We start from the raw sequence: 19,825 nt of genomic DNA, 5'->3' as shown, positions 1-19,825 counted from the left end.
CACCTCCTCTAGATGAAATCATGTTTTTTTCTTTTCAGACATTTTGTACTATAGGGGTGCACAATAAAGTACAAATTTAAAAATATGTAGTCTTGGAGATTGCAAGACAACCAACTGTGGAAATGACACTAAGACTATGAATGGGGATTCCTATACTAGAGTGACCATCTGTCCCCATTTTTGACCCTGTCTCCAGAATGGAGTCTTGTCTCTGTTTTGTCACTTCCTTGTGGTTACTGTAATATTGTCATTATGACAATTTTTATGCCAGAGGATGTGTCCAATGTCTTAGACATTTCCAGATAATTTTTTTTATGAAGTAACCAAAAATGAACCAAACTTTGAAACAAAAATGAGTAATTATTGCAACATCCTCACAATGCCAAGCTACATTTTTCGTCAGTGTTCTTAATTTCTTAGTCTTGTCCCTGTACATTATACTTTTCCTGTTAGCAACAGAGTTGTGCAGGTCATCTAACTCCTTTTCAGGGGAAATTTTGAATTGAAATAACATGACTTCTGGTCTAAACCAGAAGTTCATTGGTGCCTTCTGCCACTTCTTTCCACATCTGATCTCAACTTTCATCCATCTAACTCTGTTTTTGAGATTAAGGAAAGACAGACAGCAAGATGGACAACAGTGAGAATTTATAGATCCAACAATTTTTTCAAATTGCAGCTCAAGAAAAAATATAAAATGTGCCAAAAGTAAATAGCTATAAACCTTATTGGAGGAAAGCTATTTAAAACAAATAAGTTCAATCAAAATTAAAATGTTTAGGTGTCAGTCATGCCTATGTACTGTACAGTACAGTACCCATTTGATAGTACTTATACATGTATGCTGTACTGTGTACCCTAAAAAGCAATGATTGATTGTCCCCAGATTAATAAAAAAAAATCTGGTCACTATACCTATACTGAAGAGCTGGTAGTAATTCTGAAAGTTAACTGAGGAGTGGCTTTATCAGAAATTACTATACTCTCTATAACCTTCAGCTATTGCATCAATGAGTTTCCATTTGTTGATAAAATCAAAATTTTACAGACGATTTTTTTAATGCTTAATACATTTATAAAAAAGCAAGAAAATTCTGTGGACTATGGCAATCATAATTATCTGATTATGGAATATATGATGATATATATATATTGTGTTTTATTTATTAAACAGAGCTTTCACACTCATTCCATGTTTAAATTAATAAGCTTTTCAAACATTTGATTCCATCTTGTTCAGTGTTAATCATTTATCATAAAAAATGTGTGTGTCATGAGGAAAACATATCTTTGATGATGGTTTGCCTGAAAAAATATAAAATGTTATTAATGCTTTTGATTTGTTACATGCAATGATGTCATATATTAATTATTAAGAAAGGCTTTAATATATTCAAACCCGTAATACTGATTATTATTGTGCCAAAATACTTGAATTTAAATTCAAAATGTACATAATGTTGTGATAATTTTCAATATTTACAGAATAAAATATTGAAAATATAATACGATAGAAGATATAAAATGAATTTTTTTTATTTATATAGTTTTAAGCAAAAATATTCATGCTCAAGTAAATGTAAGACTACAACAGTTCTAGTTAAATACAATATTTAAAATTCCAGTAATGAAATAACCCATTAAAAAAATACTTCCAATTATCACATTTAAGTCATCAACATTTTTGGTGCAATTGACATTGACATCAATTCTTGAAACAGTAATTTACAAGCATAAGGTATTCTCACTTGTGTTATTTGTGTTTTGTTTTTGCAACCTTTACACTCAAATGTGTTATTTCTTAGATTTGCAATTGCAATCAGTCCACAGATGTTACAGATGTGGACCCTGTAAGGATCAGATACTTCAAATAATCTTTCCCTCATAAACTGAGCAGCACCATGTGCAATCTGACAGTCTCTTTCCATCTCTCCAAAACGAAGACCACCATCTCTTGCTCTTCCTTCCATGGGTTGTCTAACAAGAATCTGAATGGGACCTCTTGCTCTAGAATGAATCTTGTCATCTACCATGTGTTTCAATCTTTGATAATAAGTGGGCCCTAAAAATATCTGAGCATTAACTTTTCGACCTGTGTGACCATTATACATCACTTCGTTTCCTCTCAGATGGTAACCGTATTCTTGAAGAAGATTGGAAATTTTTTGTACATTTACAGTATCATTAAAGGGAGTAGCATCACCAATTTCTCCTTTATTTGCTGAAACTTTGCCTTGAAGACATTCAATCAAGTGACCAATGGTCATACGAGAAGGAATGGCATGAGGATTGATGATAATATCAGGAGTTATTCCTTCTGCAGTAAATGGCATGTCTTCTTGCCTGTAAGTTATACCACAAGTACCTTTTTGACCATGCCGACTAGCAAATTTGTCCCCAATCTGAGGGATACGTACAGAACGAACTCTAATTTTACAAAATTTATAACCTTCTGCATTTAAGGTTAACATAACCTGATCAACAATTCCTGTCTCACTGTTTCTCAAAAATGTACTGGCATCACGCTTTGTAAATCGCTTATTAGTACCTTCTAATTCATCATCATTTTCTGGTAATGTAATTGTTTTTCCAATAATTACATCATCACCAGATACTCTAGTACCAGGAGCAATGATACCATCTTCATCCAATTTATCATATATGGCATTGCGCATACCTTGACAAATGTCTTTTGTTGGTCTTTCAAACTGTTCTTCCTGATCACCTACACGTTTGCATTCAGAGTCTTTGTAAGCACGATAAAATACAGATCTAAAAAATCCTCTATCAATTGCTGATGCATTCATGATGATAGAGTCTTCTTGATTGTAACCTGTGTAAGACATGATGGCAACAATTGAATTAATTCCTGCAGGTAATTCTCTAAAACGCAAATATTCCATAGAGCGTGTTGTCACAAGTGGTTTCTGAGGATAATATAAAACATGAGCAAGTGTGTCCATTCTTACATGGAAATTAGTAATATACACCCCCATAGCTTGTTTACCCATAGCAGATTGATATGTGTTACGGGGAGATTGATTATGATCAGGAAATGGAATGATGGATGCACACACACCTAAAATCATTGAAGGATGAATTTCACAATGAGTATATGTGGAACAATAGAATTGGCTTCTATCTTGAAGATCATCAGGAGTCATTGCAAGCATTACTGTTTCTTCTTCCATTGTATCAATGTATTCAACAACACCACTTGCCACTAAATCTTGCCAACTATAATTATTATACTCTCTTTCTTTCAGTCTATCAATATGTCTTTTCTTTAAAAGCAGTTTTTGTTTTTCAACAATCAGTAATGGTCGACAAATCCTTCCAGCATCAGTATAAATACGAATCTCTCTATCACGAATGTCTCTAACCATTGAGACTTCTGATACAACAATATCCATTTGACGTCTTAATTTTCGTAATGTGCTCATTAGTTGATCGGGATCTCTGTGAATGCCCACCCAACAACCATTAACAAATATCTTAGTTGCTTCTGCTATGGCTGATGGGGCAATTTCTTCCAAATTTTCCATACTCCATTCCTCTAAAAACTCCAGAATGGGGGATGGTTGTGATCCAACTGAAATGTAGGCCATTAAAGCCAAATTCTTTACCAGACCTACTGCATGACCTTCTGGTGTTTCGGCAGGACATATCATTCCCCACAATGTATTATGAAGTTGTCGAGGTTTAGCAAGTTTACCATCACGACCAATTGGCGAATTCACTCGACGAAGATGAGAAAGGGTAGAAGCATAAGTTAATCTATTTAATACTTGAGACACACCTGCTCTTGCTTGATGCGCTTTCTTTTGATCACCCCAATTTCCTGTTGCCAACGAATATCGAAGGCCATCTGTTATTATCCTTGTTTTAATAGCTAATTCCAGATTGAAATCTTTTCCTCGATCAATGAACTTCTGTGCATATAAACGAACTTCTTTTGTAAGATTTCTGAATAAACCTCTGAACAAAAATGCAAGCAAAGGTCCTGCCAAATCTAGTCTTTTATTACCATAGTGATCTCTGTCGTCCAACTCTCTACGGCCCAAAGCAGCTAACAATAATCTATGGACCATATATCCTAGATAATAAGCTTTTTTTGTTTCACAGAAATCACTAACACCAACATGAGGTAACATTTCCTTTTGTAGAATTTCTCGAGCATATTTAATTCTTTTTTCTTTTGTAACACCAGGTCGTGCACCACGTGCTCCAATAAAATTCAAAGCCACGTTTTGTTCCTGAATAACAAAAGCTTCATCTAATGATGGTTTTACCATTTCCATCATTTCTGGATCTTCAAAATCATATATAATATGTTCTAAAATATCTCTATCTGCCACAAATCCCAATGCTCGAAACACAATCATTATTGGAATTTCTTGCTTGATATAGGGAAGAATGGCAATGATTCGTTGACCTATGGCACTTTTTCTGACACCCTGACCTCCTCTGGCTAACATATTTACCCAAAGCGTGCTGGTCGGGCGTGAAGAGTGTTCCAAACAGGATCGACATTCTGCCTTATAGGCATATTTTGAATCTTTCATGGAAAACACATACACAGTATTTGTTGCCATTTTCTCTTGAGCAATCAGCACTTTCTCCGATCCATTTATTATGAAGTAACCACCGGGATCCAACGGACACTCGTTTAACTCTGTCAAATCACGATCGGTAAGTCCGCTCAACAAGCAGTACGTAGAACGGAGCATAATGGGAATTTTCCCAATAAAGGTTTTCTGGTGTTGCGTTTCAATCGGATCCTCTCCGTCTTTAATAACGGTTTTCGTAATATCCACATAAAGAGGAGCCGAATAGGTAAGATTCCTCAGGCGAGCTTCATTAGGCATCATTGGACTCGGAGCGCCATCTTTCTCCCAATGAGTTGGTTTTGACAGATAAATTTGCTCGAATTTAAGCAAATAACGAGGTGGTGTTTCGACTTCTCCCGTTGTATGTTGTGCTTCGGCCTGAAGATCGATTTGAGGCGTGTCTTCGACAATTCTTTGCACAGACATTTGAATAAATTCATCGAAAGAGTCGAGTTGCTGTCTAACGAGGCCTTTCTCATCAAAGTAAGCGCTGATGACAATCCAACAGGCTTCTTGCCACAAATCTGGGGTAATTTCCTCCGAATCATCATCTTCGTAGTTTTCGTCTTCATACATTATGATCACGAAGTAATCTCACTGATATTTTCACAATATATATAGTCTAATTTAACACTAAAACCAACGTACAACGCACTCGGATTACTCTTCGTATGATTTCATGTTGCCAGTTGCAATTGCAGTTTATAACTCAGAGAACGAGATTATCGATCTTTTTGTTTGGTCGTAATAATCAAGGGAATTTAAGAAAAGAGTAAAATCTAAAATAATACTTTTCAGAATTGCTATATTTATTTTATTATTTAAAAAACTAAAAAAAAATAACAAACAATTTAAACATCCGATTGTCTGTTTTGCTAATCCGGTACCGCTTAGGGTGACGACGTAGAAAACTAAACGCATTCCCATCGGAAGAACCCATGTGTTTGGTGCGAAATTTTCTCTTTATTCTTTGATTAATATATCGCACAACATAATCCATTTTAATATGTAAGCGGAGAGAAGTTAAATACAAACGAAAACGTCAAAACGATATTCTCATAAATGAATATTTTTGAATATAATCTTATCCCAAATTATTCTATTATTATATTACTAAAACCAAAATAGAATAATGAATAATTTTATACTTTCAAGCGATAAATAAAATAAATAATTTTAAAATAAGCAAGCGATAAATACTTTATCAATTTATATACTGTATTCTAATATTTATCGTGTCATAAAATGATGTTAGGTGGCGCTTTTCAAACACGTTTCGTTGGCTAAAGTGAAGGCGTGCAACTGCAACAGCTGTGATTGTGATGTCGAGGCTGCTGATTTATTCCTTTTGTCGTTCGGTTAAATCTGTTTCCCGTTTATCGTATTACAGAGCAATGTCGACAGGATTTTTGGTAGACGATGCTAAATATTCTTTTTTGAAAGAATTAGGATTAGAGAAAAGAAATAATGGCGTTTATAATGGTCGATGGATGGGAAGTGGAAAAGTAAGATCCAATTTGACAAATATGCATTTAATTTCAGATATGAACATTATAATTCATCGTAATTAAAGTTATATATTGCATATATTCAATTGATATGGTTCTTTTTAATCTTGTCAAAAGGATGAAAAGTCATTATTTATCATTATCATTCAATTAATATTCTTCTTACTTATTGTCAATTTGATAAAAATTGATAAAAAGAAAAGAAAAAACTACAAAATCATTATTTAACTCTGAAGGGAAACTTGACACATTTATTTAATATGCATTTTAACTGTTACAATAAGTTTAATATAATAAATTTTAATTTTTATATTATATAATAAATATATAAAATTTTACGTAGATTTAAGAGTTATATTAATATGTAACTGATAACATGAACATGACTTAGTGTTAGAATATAAGTTTTTTAATATCAGTTAAATGCTAATCAAAGTTTCTTTTCCTGATTTTAACACATAATTTCACAAGAGACCATAAAAAACCTTACTAAACCATCTTTTTATTTTCATGTATAAATGCATTTATCAGAAAAAGAAGAAACTTTGATCAGCATTTAACTGTTATTGAAAAAGTTTATATACTAATACTAAACTTGACCCATTGAAGATATACTCATTTAGGTATAAGTAACTTAAAGGAGATGGCCAAATGTTTGAGTCTCCTATTCAAATGAAACTTGGTGAGCGTGTGTATGTGAGTGTGTGCACACACACACACCCACAGAATTCTTTTGCCTTTTTTTTTTTTTTTTTTTGCTTAGATTCAGGTGGTCTCAAAACCAGGGCTGCGGAGTCGGAGTCGTGGAGTTTTGGTGTTTTAGCCGGAGTCAGATGGCAAGGAAAAGTCGGAGTTGGAGTCGGTAGATTTTTACGCGACTCTACAGCCCTGGCAGGGCTGTGGAGTCGGAGTCGTGGAGTTTTGGTGTTTTAGTCAGAGTCGGATTGGTAAGGAAAAGTCGGAGTTGGAGTCAGTAGATTTTTACGCGACTCCACAGCCCTGCTCAAAACATGGAGATTTGCAAAAATGTCTGGGGATCAAATTTGACACGATTCCAATACTTTTCCTTGTTATGTATACATAACAGCCGGGAAAGTAAAGTTTGTTTTCTAACATACGTTATTTAATAGAAGAAACATTTTGTACAGAATTTGTTATATCCAACTAAGGGCTCTCTCAAGAACCTTTAAATCCAATTCTTTTTCTAGATGATCTCCTGAAATCTCTAGAGTCAAATTTTTGAAATTGCTTTATCATTACATGTAAAAATAAATTGCCTCTTATATGCAGACAATTTTATTTTTTGACTAACATAACAGGACATGTCAGGACAACCAACTAACAGTTAATCTCAGAAAAATGAAAATAATGATTTTCTGAAGAGGTGGCAAGCTTAAAAAATGGATAAATTATATTTAGAGAATCGCGAACTGGATGATGTCACAAACTTTAAATATTTAGATATTTACTTTCACTCACAGCTCGTTTTCTTTGCATTTGGTCTTTGCAAAAATCACTCTAGATCAGGGGTCGCCAAACTTTTTTGATCATCGACCCCCTACAACTTTTCAAAACCTCACATCGACCCCCCACCAAAAAGTTTGTGTTACAAGCAAAAAAAGCTCTTACTATTTTAATATATATCTTTTAATTTTACATTTTTTACATTTATTGTATGTATGTTACTAATAATTTTTGTAACTTACAATCAATGAGACAGGTAAGCTTGATAATCTTTTGCAAGATTAGCAATATTCGGTTCAAAATTTGTAAGTTTTAGTTTTTTCATCGACCCCCAATAATGTTATAACAACCCCTGGGGTCAATATGGACCACTTTGGCGACCCCTGCTCTAGATGCTAAAGCAAAAATTTTGAATCTCATCAAGTTTCTTGTTAAATTGAGAATCTCATGTCTTATTAACTATTATAGTTTATCTAATGAGCTAATTAGATTATTTTATATGCATTTCCTATATGGGGAAGATTGTTGGTAGACAAAGTTGAAAAAACACAATTATTTTTTGTTTAAATCATTTTGTGCCAGAGCCTATGATAAGAATTGAATTGGATTGGCCACCTCTGGCTGTTAATATATCACTGTGTTTGTTACTTTTCTGGAATAAAATTATTGCTCTACCAAGCAATGATTACAGACAATTGATATATAACAAACTCTCATTACCCAATAGTATGACATCTCATGAGTTGTGGCCCACCACTATTAAAAATTTGTTAAACAATCTTGGATATCCTTTGCTAACTGTTTTATTTTCATTAGAAAAAATATGATTTTAAAATATTGGATAATATCCCTATTATATGTCCATCTGTTTATTTATTGTCTAATATAAATTATAAAATTAAATCATTATTCATTCAGCTTTGTCTAAATACATATATGATTATTTTAAAGGGAAAAGAATTGTTATACTGAATAACACTGAATATTCTTTTTGTAAAATGCTTATAGCAGATATGGTAAATCATCTGTTTTTGTTGTGCAAAATGCTTTCTGAAATAAATCAATTGATGGACCTGATTTTAACTATATTAATTTACTAGATGACAACACTATAAATTCTATAACTTTTTTGTTCAAACACTAAAACTTTTGTAACTTTTCATTAACTCCTTTGTAAAAGCTATTGCTATATCAATTAAAATAATAATTATTATATTTTTCTGTGCCTTCCCATATTTTTAAATATATAACCAAGACTAGTTTTCAGCCAGAATGCACTGATATGTTGTTATCAGATAGTATAAGAAGTATTGATAGCTTGATACTGTACATAGTACCAACAGTTACTCAGTAAAAAAATTCTATATATTTAATCACTATATATGCATACCATCAGTAATTTTTTTAATAAAAAGAGCATTATATATAACCCATGACAGTTTATAATGCAAAAAAATTGCTAGAACAAAAGTAAAACCTTTGCAAAAATCTTCATCATATACCCTGTATGTCTGTGGAGCCAACTGCTTCATACATGCAAATTTTGTAATTGCAATTTAAAATCAGCATATAATTTTCCCATTGTATAATCCACATCCCTTTTCAACTCATTTTTTAAATACTATGGGTATTACTCACAAAAATACAGTCATTTGTTTGTTTTTATCAAATGCTTTGTTTATAAGAATCTTATGTATATAGTTTATCAATGTTCATATTGATTTAAACTTGTAATTTATTAAATAAATATTTAAGCACTTTAATAGAAAAGAAATTATCTCAGCAATTCTTTTAACAAATAAATGTATATTGTTTACCCTGAATTTGCTATCAATAACTTTGTGCAGGTTTAATTTCCAATATAAGTCAATCAGATATCAATGCAATAGACTATTAGCCTATCATCTTTGAGAATCTAAGTTTGAATCTTACCTAAATTCTCATAATTTATCATAGACAATAGAGAGTAGATAATTATACTGTACATTATGAAGTTTGGTGAAACATACTAAAATGTATTTTGTTTAATTTTTCTATTAGATAATTACTTCAGTGTCTCCAACAAATGAGAAACCAATTGCTGAGGTGATTTCAGGAACAGTTCAAGATTACAATGACACCGTCACAGTCTGCAATGAAGCCTGGAAGACCTGGGTCGATGTACCACCTCCTCTACGTGGTGAAATAATACGACAGATTGGACATGCGTTAAGAGAAAAGAAGACTCAATTAGGGAAATTGGTTTCTTTGGAGATGGGTAAGATATTACCTGAAGGAGAAGGAGAGGTACGTATATTTTAATTGATCCTGTAGAATAATCAAAATATTAATTATATAGTAAACTAAGCCCAAAATTATAAATTACTGATAATCAAATGATAATGCCAAATTCTTTGGGCCCATACCATAACTTGGTTAATTACATATATAGATTAAAATATTTATATTTATTAAAAATCTTCCAATTATCCAAAATTATAAAATAAATTTTTTTAAAGGTTCAAGAATACATAGACATTTGCGATTATGCAGTTGGATTATCCAGAATGATTGAGGGGAAGGTTCTTCCATCTGAACGACCTGGTCATGCTCTCATAGAAATGTGGAATCCTCTTGGTACGATTGGCATCATCACTGCTTTCAATTTTCCTGTGGCAGTGTATGGTTGGAACAATGCTATAGCAATGGCTTGTGGTGATACCATGATATGGAAAAGTGCAGGAACAACTCCTTTGACTAGTATAGCTATAATTAAAATTTTATCATCTGTTTTAGAGGTAAGATTTTACATTACCAAGTTTTAGTAATTAAACATAGACATTAATAATCAATCATAAAGTACAAAATTATATCAAAATTAACTCTTCAAATATAAGTACAAATCATGAATACTATTAAGTTTGTCATCATTTAATAAAAATAATAAATAATGTTGGATATCTGTTATTTGACCATAAAATTACACAAATACACTTTTTGTACATTTCAGTATTAACTTTACACACTGAGCAAATATTAGAAGGTTAGAATAATTTAAAGAGCTTTGAATTATTCCACTTTAGAATGCAACATAACTACTTCATCTTTGGATGACTTCTAACCTGAGGCAGACCTGTAAATCGGGCCAAAAATGTTTGTTTGATGTGTAAAGTTAATGCTGAAACATGAAAAGTGTGTTTGTTTAATTTAACCAAAAATTTCAGCAGTTAGAAGACAGTTGAATTCCATTAAATTACTTCATAAGTAAAAATATTATTAAAGTAGATAAAATAACATGAAGTTAGTTCAAATAATGTAGGAAAATTACAACATTATAGCTTGATTAAATTGATAACAATTTAGGTTAAATGTTAATTGACAAATTGTCAGAACAATCTAAATTGAATTCAATGCATAAAATCTTTGTTTTAAGTTTGCACAAAAACGTTATCATTATATATTCATTCTAGAAAATTCTCAGATATTCATCATCTCAGCTATTATTATTTTAGGCATTTTTCTAAAATTGGATTACCTTAATCCCAGAATAGGGAATAAAACATGTTATAAGCTAGATTATGTAATTAAATTACATGTCTTTACCATGCATAGATGGAGCGCCATCAGTGCAAATGCTAATACAAGTTTGCCACCTCATTCCTCTCAATATGACATTTTGGTTTACCAGGTTAAAGACATCTTTTCCTCTTGTTCTTTCCTTCAATTCACAGCAAAAGAAAAACTGACTTATGATTTTACCACCTCTGATTATTCTCAGAAATGTAATTAGTAGAGCTTTGTTGCTGATGTCTGTACTTTCATCGATTTGTAAGGTTTTTGAGTTCATTTTTTGCTTCAGTGAAATGTTTGCGAAGCTGATCATCAATATTTCGTGAAATGTTTTTAATTTTATGAGAAATCTTGTGGGTTGACAAAGGAATGGTCTTAGTTTGTTTGATGGCTTCTTCATTAATCATTGTGCCAATGGCAATTTCCAAGGCTGGTAAAATAATGTTTTCAGCATCAGAATGTTTTTTTAATTAAGTTAATGCATTTCATAGTATATACAGTATTAAAATTTATTACTAATTAATTATTTAATAATTAAATAATGCATAACTAAAAATGCTGAAATCATTGTTAATTAACGTAAGTCTAGATGATTTTTCATCATCTAGACTTACAATATAATATAGAATTTGAAAATTTTATTTTCACTCTTAGACAGTCTATGGTGTCCTCGCACATTTTTACCTATATTTTTAAATCTTTCATGGTACATCTGGAATTTCTTGTGGCATAGTAGTGTGCCGCCCATACAGTTTGGCAGACACTGGACTAGACGATTAATTGTGTCATAATATGCACATCGAGAACTTTTTACTTGTTTATCAAAAGCATTTGCTTGGAAGTATAAGGTAATCATTATTCATACCAGTGGAAATGCTTTTGCTTCTACCTTTTATTTGAAGCATTAGTTTTTACTTCTACCTTATGCTTATTAGCATTTCCTTGGTTTTTATTCATATGGACCAATAACTCACACTTGAGACTTTTATTTATTTTTGTATTGTTAGAAATGTCCTTACATTCTTGGATAATTGTATGCAGATTTTCCTTTATAAACAGATAAAAAATAAAATGAGTCCTCTTTCATCCCCTATCCACTGCACACACACGAACATTATACAGTACTTCATTTATGTTATTCCTGTTGTAAATTTGTGGAATGTGTGAAATTTAAAATAACTTTGATCTCTGACTGGGACATTCTACAGCCTCACAGATTACAATTTTTTTCCTTTCTTTCTATGGAGACTAATAAAGATTTTTATTCATTTTCATTATGAATTCAACCAGGCAGGCAAGAAGTGGCATCTAACATAGCTGGATCAAAATTTGAGAGTGATCAGACTAAAATATTATCCCTCAGAACAGTAGAATGACATTTTTATTGCTTTAACATTTTTGTCAATGAGTTATGAGACAGTTGTTTCAATTTTTTAAAATTTGTTATAAGCATACACTTGCTAAATGTAAGTTATATTTATGTAGGATATAGTATGAAATTAAAAATATGATGAATGCAATTGCAATAATAATAATAATAATAATAATTAATGATGTAACGAATATTCGGTTACTATTCGGTATTCGGCCTATTTTTCACTATTCAGCCGAATACCGAATATTTAATCACTATTCGGCCGAATACCAAATACCTAAAAGCAGGAGTAATAAATAACAAAAACATAGTAAATTAATCATTTTGTTATTTAGATTTAATGTTATCGAGTTATTGTTGTTTGTTTATATTTATTTATAACTTGTAACATGCACAAAATAAAAAAGAAAATAATATTAGTTACTTGTATTCACAATTTATAGTTACAAAGATCAGCATACGTACACGTCTATCGTTGGAGAATCCTCGCACATCTGAGGGTCTGACCCTGCCTATCCTTCTTTTTAAGCACTTGTCTTTGCTCTTCCCTTTCTCTTTCCTCTATCACTCTAATCCATGTATGCCTGTGCATACATCATAATACATGCTCATGATACTTTTGATTCATCACTTTTCCGTCGTAGAGTTCCCATTTTACAATTACATGACAGCCTGGTGATAACGGAGAAAAGAGACAGATAGGACGTCGATATAAGTCAGAGTTATGATTTCACAGATTTGAGACAGCTTGATAGCCCGAACGGCCCCAGGCTTTTGCTCGTGCACGCTAAGTCATTACAAGCATTTAGCTTTCCGAAGTCTCTGACAACAATTGTTTGGCATTGACGGCCGCGAATTTCATGCCAATAAGCTGCCTCGACTTGTTCGATTATGTTATCGACTCAATTTCATATTTGTTTTCACATATTCACTTCGCGGTCCTTCTCTGTTCTTTTTTCCGTTATTTACACGTGTAGGTCATTTCATTGTTATCCACATTTGATATCATCATTTATCACATACTTCCATGACACTCTTGTCTGTCCGCTACAACTGCCAAGAATTAACGCAATTGGCGAAGCGTAGTGACAGCAGGCCAATAGAGAGCAGATGCCATAATGCAGTTTGCGCACCAATTTTCATATGTGCGTTAATCAAGCCGAATATTCGGCTATTCGGCCACGCTCCTGGCCAAATATTCGGTATTCGGCCTGAGGCCGAATATACTATTCGTTACAACACTAATAATAATCCATTCCAACTAATTGGTTTTGACTAATCTTGTATTTAAAAGTTCAACAATTAATTTGTTTTATAACTAATTATTGAATTTTAGTTGATGTGGGAATAACATTATTTCAATTTCTCATATAATTGATTTCTTTTTATTTATAATTTATGAAGTTTCTATTAAATCTAAAATAAAAAATAAAGCAGAAATTTTGTTTGCTGTAAATTGTATAAATAAATTATTGATAATATTTTGAACATTAATTTTTATTTTATATTTTAATACAAATTTATCAAGAAACTAAAATGGTGAAAAAATTTTATTTGATAAGTAGTATCAATAACTTATGAAAATTTATCAAAGAAATTTTGACAAAAATGATTTTTTTTTAGAAAAATAATTTGCCTGGAGCCATTTGTTCTTTAATTTGTGGGGGACCTGATGTTGGTGAAAGTATGACAAATGATACACGATTGCCATTGATATCATTTACTGGAAGCACTCAAGTTGGATTGAAAGTGGCACTGAATGTTCAGCAAAGATTTGGGAAAACAATTTTAGAATTAGGAGGAAACAATGCAATTATTATTGCAGATGATGCTGACATAAAGATGGTGGTGAGCTCTGCTCTCTTTGCTTGCGTTGGTACTGCTGGTCAAAGGTGTACAACAACCCGAAGAATCATTGCTCATGAAAAGGCAAGTTATATGTAATTAAGTTCATAAATTTTCTTTGTCAGAAATAAGATATATTTTAATATAATGTGAAATATCATTAATAAAAAATTTCAACATTTGTTTTATCAGGTATATGATGAAGTCCTAGATAGATTAAAGAAAGCATATTCCCAAATTAGAGTGGGAGATCCACTTGAATCTGGAACGATGTATGGACCTCTTCATACGAAACAGGGAGTTAATGAATATCTTGCAGCCATTGAAGAGGCAAAGAAACAAGGTGGAGTCATTGAATATGGTGGAAAGGTATAAGGTTTTATACAATTAGGCATTTTATTATTGTTTTGCTGAATATCTCTTATTACTTTTTAATTAATTTAGAAAATTGATAGAGAAGGAAATTTTGTAGAACCCACAATTGTATCTGGTTTATCACATGATGCAAACATTGTTCACAAAGAGACATTTGCTCCAATTGTTTATATTTTGAAAGCTAAAAGCGTTGATGAAGCTATAGCTTGGAATAATGAAGTCAAACAAGGTCTTACTAGCAGTATCTTTACAGAAAATCTTGGAAATGTGTTTAAGGTTAGTAAATTATTTGTGTGTATATTTATTGATATAACTTTTTGATATTAAATTTTGAATATAATATAAAACAAGACTGGTGAAGCCTATCTGAAAGCATGCGCTACAAAAGTGAATCAAATATTTTAAAAAATAAATTTATTATTGTTATTATATTAAATTTATTATAATAAAATTTAATTTTATACAATACCGAGTAGTTTTTACTATAGCTTATAGTGACTGTAAACGAAAATGTTCAGTTCCCTTTTGCACATGTGTGTAGATATGCATAATAAATGATCAAATGACTATAGTGGAGCTATAGTCATTTGATCATTTATTGGAGAGTTTCCTTATTATTTTTAGCACGTTGGAGCGTGCTAAAAATAATAAGGAAATAGATCAAGTAGTTGTTGTGCATGGGCATGTGCAATAAATGGCTTGAACAGAACATAATACTTAGGTAACTCCTATGCCTAACATTGGTAATTTCTTGCTGATCAAGTTTAGGCTTAAGTTATAAGTCTAATTTCCAACGTTTGGATTGAATGGAACACAACATTTAGGTAACGAAAGTGAAGTCATTGTGCATACACATGGAATCTGACAGATAGACAAAAGTCCTAACATAAGCACTTCTCCACTACTGTGAAGTGTGCTAAAAATGAAGAGTTTAAAAAATGAATTCATAATAACTTTAATTTATCTGGCTAATAGAGCTAACCTTTCAAATTAAAAAGTGTTTGCTGATTTACAAGTGCTTTCAATCCTAGTACGATCACTTTTAGGTCTAGTCAATAACTGAATGTAACATAATGTGTTCTAAATATATTTAAATGTAAGAATTTAATATTTAAACATAGAATCCTTAGTCTGCAACTAGAAAATACTGGTGCATTAATGAATGAACCATTTTTTTCTCAGATTATATTAAAAAAACTACTTTTTTGGAGAACTAACTTTCTCACAAACAATTTTAGGTAGTGTTTAAAATAAAAATGTGCATATTATTTGAAGGATAATAAATAATTGTTATTACATACATAATAATGTAATGGGTATAAATTGGATATAAGAAATGGGATTTCTTAAATTATTTTTCTTGGTCCTATATTATCTCATTGTTAGGATGGGCTGAAAAGGCAACTAGAACTGTATTAACTCTCATTTCCTAGACATCAAATTTGTGTTCTTTGATTCTACAGTTGTCTCACACTACATTATAAATATCTTACACTATGTATGCAACCTACATAGTGTGAGATATTTATAACAAAATTCCTGATCTATGTTAGGTAATTTGTATATTTTGCATTTTATATTTTTCAATGATTGTTATTTTTAAGAAATGCAAAGGGTATATTGTGGAGTTTCTGCAGAATATGGGAATTATTACATATAGAGTAAGGCTTTATTTTTAAATAAATTAAACAGTATTAGACTAATTATATCTGGATTTCAGCATTTTAATACAATAATAAATGCAGATAATTTCAGTCTCAAGCTTATTAAAGAATTATTTTTAAGACTGATTTTAAGTTCTGACCATTTAATCCAAATTATTTAAAAGCAAGATTTTCCATATTCAATGATTGTATGCATTATTATTAATTAAATATCTGAAGATAAAGTCCTTCTAAAAAAGGAACCACCATTTATTATCTTTGTATTATAGACTATACGTTCTTGGCGACTGGCCACCAAAAAGTCCTTTTAAAAACACAAAAATACATCCAATAAAAAATAGAAAAATTTTTTAAAAAGGAATTAGTGGCATACAGACGTCTTCTATCTACCATCATACCTTCTTGGGTTGTTTCGACCTTTTATCTATGTAGAAATGCACGCTGGTAAATGTAGATTAAAAAAGTTAAAAAATTAATTTTAACTTCAAAGAATATGAATGAATTTGAATTGATTTTAAAAAATAATTAATTTGTGCTGCAAAGACCATTTTTATGATCTTCATGTTAATAAAACTTACAAAAAAAAATTAGTATAAACTTATTCATTTCTTTATTTTATACACAGTTTTTTCTCTTATCCATAGCATATAAACAGGTTTTTGAGGTTTCAAATGGAACAGCTAACTGAACAATTTAAATGGTTAATAAACAATAAATTTATTATATAAATGTCTATTCAAGAAAGAAATATTTAGACTAGAAAAATATGTTTGCTCCTAGGCAGGATTTGAACTCATTTGGCATGTTATTAAAGAATCAATCGGGAGGTCAAGGATAACATTTAGTGTGAACTCTCTTATTGAGATCATTCATTAAATAAGTTCTTACCACATAATATCCTCAGTGTGTTCACTTTTGCTCCTTGCATAATTCAAGACTAAGCACTTGAGTCTTGTTTTTCTTTGTTCAGTGGACATGTGTTTTTTTACTATCAGATTTATATTGTGTGTTTATTTAAAAACTTTATTTTCAAAAATAGTGTGTAAATCAGTTTTAAAACTAAAATATAATATTTAATAAGCTAATTACTTGATAAACTACTTGCATATTATTTTACTTTGTGGAAAATAATATGCAAATAGTTAAATGAAGGTTAAGATTATCTTTGAAAATCTTTATAGGAGTAAAGGAAGAATTATGTCCTGTTTTGATCTAGACTGCTTAGATAATTTATTTATATCAAGAACTGGATTAATTTTTAATTACTTGAGTCTAGCAGTTCTGAGGCACAGATATTTTTGCAGTTTTAGTTTGTTTAAATTATTCTTTGCTACTGTGATTATTGAAATATTATAAAGAAGCACAATATGAATCAATTCAACAATAAAAATTTATTCAGTGAATTTACAGAATTTATAGAATATAAAACTATAATTTCTGGCCAACTAATGTAGTAGTGTTATAATAGTCAATATAAATGTGAAAAACATTATTTAAATGATGTTCAGGAGAATAAATTCTGAAATATTTGTCAATTTTAGTGGATTGGTCCCAAAGGTTCTGACTGTGGAATTGTCAATGTCAACATACCCACCAGTGGAGCAGAAATAGGTGGTGCCTTTGGAGGAGAAAAGGTAATTAAAATTTAGATCCTGTTTTTTTTTTTTTATTATAGCTTCATTCTTTACAAGAGAAATTACAAGCTTATTAGTTGAGAAGAAACATTGTTTTTCAGACTTCCTTAGCATTATTTTAAGGTGTAAATTATTCATAAATTTGTTGCAAAGTTTGAAAGTTATTGTTATTAATTCAGCCACATTTTCAGATTGTAAGGTGTAGTCTATTAGTTAATGATTCCAGCAAACTATTTAATTTCACAAATGCTTTCATCCTTATTGAAAGGCAATCTTCAGGCGAGAAAGATTCAAATCATTTATATTGTTACAGAATTTGAATCTCTTCATATGTTATAATGTTCTAATTTTAGAACTGTTTAAAAAATAGTTTAACAGCTTCAGTAATCTGACATTGATCAATTAGGTGTTACAGAATTTTGTCAAGCTTCCCATTAAAAATGGCAAAAATCAAGCCTGAGCTTTGGCACAATATTCAAGTTATTTAGGCTTGTCATCTTAGGATGCTCAAAAAAGGCACAGTAACTTATAACACAATATTGTATAGAAAAATGTTTCTCAAAATTTTGCACAAAAATGCTGTACAGAGTTTCTAGTTAAGCCAATAAATGAATTAAAATTAAATTATGGTTTGATATTTTCTTTTCAAGTAATATGAAAATTATTAAATGATGATTTTAATATTATTTGAAGAGAAAGGTTAACCTAGATATCTCATTGAAATCTAACCTAAGCTAAATGATTGCAGAATTGGATGGTTATTAGACTGTTGTGTGTTAGTGATTTAAATGCTATTATAACAATGAAAATATGAACTTTCAAAAGAACACATTCATGCACTGTTGCTCTGTCACTTAAAAAGTGATCACAATGCAACAAAAACTTGTGATCTCATCTCAAAGCATTTGTTAGTGTTCACAGGTAAACAAAGGTCAACCAATTGATACAAAATGTCAAATAGCCATTTTATGCTCATGGGATCAAAAGTTTGCACCAAAGATAATGAGATGTAATTGATATTGATGGTGATAACCTATCAAACTGAACTATAATTGTTGAATGAATTTTTTATACTTTTTTCTGTCTAAAGTTCACTTTTAAAACTTGATATAAAGAGAAGAGTAAATGATTTTGACAAATTACGTATTAGAAGAGCTTCACATTAGTGGTGTGCCAAAAATGGACTATGGGGACTAGGGTGGTCCTCTAAATTTCTTGAAGTACTATCTAAGTATTATTTTTAATCTATTTGTGTTTGAAACCTTTCACTTGAAAAATATGTATTTTTTAGTGTATTTTTTCCAACTTCCTCCCCTACTTTATGTTTCATTCAACTCTTCCACGAACCTACCTGAACATCCCTCAAGAGCTCCTTTAGTTGACTCATTGACAGAACTAGCTTTCAGACGTATTCCTGTCATACTGTAGTGTTTGGTGTGCATCCAGGCAGTTCTGTAATAAGAGATTTTGTTTCTTGTGCTTATTGAAAACAAAATTGCATTAGTGATTTTTGTATTTCTATTATCATAAAACACTTAAAAGTTTTCATCTAAAGTGTGAATCTACTTAAAAAAACTGTACAGTAATACCCCAACTTACGCGAACCCGGAGTTACGCGATTCTCAAATCTCGTAGATTCGTCTTTTGTTTGAGCGCCATGCAACCCTTGATTACTCACTCCCCCCACACTATTGTTCAGCTTACATGTTCGGATGTGTCGTGCAGAATCCACACAGCTACAGTTTATTTTGTGTTATTTATTTCTGTGTTTGTTATATCTACGGAGACTCGAGAGACTCTA

The 19,825-nt window shown here is 31.1% G+C and overlaps 2 protein-coding genes across 2 annotated transcripts; one reads left to right on the top strand and one right to left on the bottom strand.

Moving 5' to 3' along the window:
• Positions 1 to 990: 990 nt before the first annotated feature.
• LOC111632179 (DNA-directed RNA polymerase II subunit RPB2) lies at positions 991 to 5,449 on the bottom strand. Its single transcript, XM_023376545.1, has one exon. The coding sequence runs from the start codon at positions 5,184 to 5,186 to the stop codon at positions 1,668 to 1,670; it is 3,519 nt and encodes a 1,172-aa protein (XP_023232313.1). The 5' UTR covers positions 5,187 to 5,449; the 3' UTR covers positions 991 to 1,667.
• Positions 5,450 to 5,878: 429 nt separating this feature from the next.
• Positions 5,879 to 18,039, top strand: LOC111632173 (alpha-aminoadipic semialdehyde dehydrogenase-like). The gene is made up of 7 exons (XM_023376539.1): positions 5,879 to 6,115; positions 9,623 to 9,868; positions 10,081 to 10,359; positions 14,130 to 14,435; positions 14,544 to 14,720; positions 14,796 to 15,002; positions 17,932 to 18,039. Exons 1-7 carry the CDS (start codon positions 5,933 to 5,935, stop codon positions 18,037 to 18,039), a joined length of 1,506 nt encoding a protein of 501 aa, XP_023232307.1. The 5' UTR covers positions 5,879 to 5,932.
• Positions 18,040 to 19,825: the final 1,786 nt, after the last annotated feature.

This window comes from Centruroides sculpturatus, unplaced genomic scaffold (genome assembly GCF_000671375.1).
Source record: "Centruroides sculpturatus isolate CEXI.00-Female unplaced genomic scaffold, Cexi_2.0 scaffold704, whole genome shotgun sequence".
NCBI classification, from domain to species: Eukaryota; Metazoa; Arthropoda; class Arachnida; order Scorpiones; family Buthidae; genus Centruroides; species Centruroides sculpturatus.
Note: the sequence above shows the minus strand (reverse complement) of the source record. Positions and strands in the feature narration are given on the sequence as shown.

What these genes read in the sequence shown, in the direction of transcription:
- LOC111632179 (XM_023376545.1), bottom strand. Translation starts at nt 5,186, where the DNA reads ATGTATGAAGACGAAAACTACGAAGATGATGATTCGGAGGAAATTACC.
- LOC111632173 (XM_023376539.1), top strand. Translation starts at nt 5,933, where the DNA reads ATGTCGAGGCTGCTGATTTATTCCTTTTGTCGTTCGGTTAAATCTGTT. An exon ending in GATGGATGGGAAGTGGAAAA is followed by an intron (nt 6,116 to 9,622) that starts GTAAGATCCAAT and finishes TTTTTCTATTAG; the next exon opens with ATAATTACTTCAGTGTCTCC. An exon ending in TCATTGAATATGGTGGAAAG is followed by an intron (nt 14,721 to 14,795) that starts GTATAAGGTTTT and finishes TAATTAATTTAG; the next exon opens with AAAATTGATAGAGAAGGAAA.